Source organism: Micromesistius poutassou (genome assembly GCF_964030765.1).
Source record: "Micromesistius poutassou genome assembly, chromosome: 4".
In the NCBI taxonomy this organism is placed as follows: Eukaryota; Metazoa; Chordata; class Actinopteri; order Gadiformes; family Gadidae; genus Micromesistius; species Micromesistius poutassou.
In genome coordinates this window covers 22573314-22575813 of record NC_140274.1, presented here as the reverse complement: position 1 = coordinate 22575813, position 2500 = coordinate 22573314, and the positions used below count along the sequence as shown (strand labels likewise).

General features: G+C 44.8%; 1 protein-coding gene across 1 annotated transcript in view; it reads left to right on the top strand.

The window, feature by feature from the left end:
- Positions 1-2223: 2223 nt before the first annotated feature.
- The window catches only part of LOC311341642 (cytoplasmic dynein 2 heavy chain 1-like), a gene marked incomplete at both ends in the record, with an annotated part of 25207 nt that continues 24930 nt past the window's right edge, over positions 2224-2500 (top strand). Inside the window, one exon of the mRNA XM_084466446.1 lies at positions 2224-2241. Coding sequence (XP_084322572.1) covers positions 2224-2241 — 18 coding nt within the window. The remainder of the gene's footprint in view (positions 2242-2500) is intronic.

Sequence of the window (2500 nt, the reverse complement as noted above, 5' to 3'; positions counted from 1 at the left end):
CCGGTAAAACCAAGCCCTGTAAATTGTTTCGTAAACTGTTAAGGAGGGGTTCCAGGGAGAGTGTGTAGAGCATGCCGGACAGAGCACAGCCCTGCCTGACACCCCTACACACCCTGAAAGGAGCACACAGACCGCCGTTAAATTTCAGCACACTCTCAACATCACTGTACAGCACCTTGATCTTGGCTATGAAACCAGCGCTGAACCCAAATTTTTCCATAACTTTCCAGAGGAAGTTGTGTTCAACGCGGTCAAATGCCTTTTCCTGGTCTAGAGAAATCAGACCAGTGCTACAACCCAATGAATTGGAGATGTCCAAAACATCCCGAATGAGGTGGACGTTGTCCACCATGGACCTGCCGGGCACACAGTAGGTCTGGTCCCGGTGGACGAGATGCTCCATAGCTACCCCCAGCCTGGAGGCAAAGAGCTTGGACAGAAGCTTGTAATCCACACACAGTAGAGACACAGGGCGCCAGTTTTTAATGTCCTGCAGGTTTCCTTTTTTGGGGAGCAGCGTGATCACAGCTCTCCTGCAGGACGTGGGCATTGAACCAGAGGCCAGACTTTCATTAAAAACATCTAAAAGATCTTTGGCAAAGATGTCCCAGAAAGCCTTATAGAATTCAACGCTCAGGCCATCTATGCCGGGAGCCCGCCGCCCCTGCATGCCCTGCAGAGCGGCTACCAGCTCCTGCATTTCCAATGGCCTGTTTAGCTGTGCATTGATCTCCTCAGAGACCTGAGGCAGTCCGTTGCAGAACCCCTCCACCTGAGCTTCCTGCTCCTCATACTCACTGCTGTACAGCGATGAATAAAAATGCACAGCTCGCTTCCGTATCTGGCTTGGTTCTGTAATTGTTTGCCCTGTGTCTGCTAACAGTGAGTGGATTACCCGCCTCTGCCCGCTCCTCTTCTCCAGGCCGAAAAAATAGCTAGTGGGAGCATCCATCTCCGCACTGGCTTGAAACCGGGACCTGACCAGTGCACCCTGTACCTTGACATCCAACAGGTCTGCTAACGCTAGCTTTTTGATTTTGAGGATTTCAATATATCCTCGATCTGCTGTGGACTCACTCAATCTTTCTAGTTCCACTATATCAGTCTCCAGGTCTTTCATAGATCTGGTGATGTCTCTGGTGACATTGAGGGTGTGCTGTTGACATAAAAGTTTAATCTCAGTCTTACCATGGTCCCACCACTGCCTAATACTGCTAAAATCACCCTTCCTCTGTCTAAAAACATCCCAGAAATAAATAAGAACCTCTCTAAAATGTTTATCAGATGCTAAGACTGAATTAAAATGCCAATAAGCGCTTTTAGGTATAATATTCTGAATAAAAACATTACACAAAACTAAAGAATGATCACTAAAACCAGAAGGAACAATACTGCACATTTTAAAAATATTAAAATGATGCTTAAAACAATAGATACGATCTAATCGAGCTGAGGAGATCCTACTCTCTCTGAGGTGGGACCAGGTGTACTGACGGCAGTCTGCGTGCGTCCTCCTCCACACGTCCACCAGGCCATGAGAATAGACCAGCTGCCTCAGAACATGTTGGGAAACTGGATGCGGCTCTGCATGGTTGCGATCTAGCGCAGCGTTTTCAGTACAGTTAAAATCCCCCCCCAAGAATAAAAAATCCTCCGAGGCACAGCCATTTAAAACATCATTAGTTTTTTGTAAAAACAGCTTCCTCTCTGTACCGGTTGTTGGAGCATACACATTGATAAAAACAGCAGTAAAAAGGCCGAACCGTGCTCTCATTAAAAGCAACCTCCCCTCGATAAAATGCTCGACCTCCAGTGAGACCGGAGTAAAAGATTTGGAGAGGAGGAAGCCAACTCCTCCACTCAGGGAAGTGTTGTGACTTAAAATGACTTCCCCCTCCCACTCTCTCCTCCAGTCTGCCTCATTGGTGCTGTCACTATGTGTCTCTTGTACATAAAATACATCAATATGTTTCATTTTGGCCATCTCATAAATACTTGCTCTTTTTTTTTGTTCTCTGGCTCCATTTACATTTAGACTTCCCACTCTAAAATTATCCATAAGTAAGAAGTTAAGAACAAAAATAAAAGCCAATAAATTACTTAAAACACACATTGGAGTTCTTCCCATCATCATCCTTGTTCATTTGTCGTTTAACTTTAGGCAAAAGTTTCCTTAATCTAAAAACCTCTTGATCAGTAAAACCAGACTCATCTTTTTTGCTCATGTGGAGTCTGGCCGAGGTATAAAACAAACTTAAAACTGGGAAATGTTCCTCCATTTTAACCCCTTTGGCATTTTTGGTTTTGGTTAAAAACGACTGTATTAATTCTACAGAGTAAAGTTTTTTTTGTTGACTGTTGCTTACTTTAAAACCAGATATGTCACTGCTGTCAGAGACACACTCATCACTTTCACTTTCCTCTGTCTGCCCCCTTACAGTCTGTCTGTCCTCCACCTTACTGCTCTTTGCTTCCTGCTTTGTTCTAGTTTTTCCCCTTC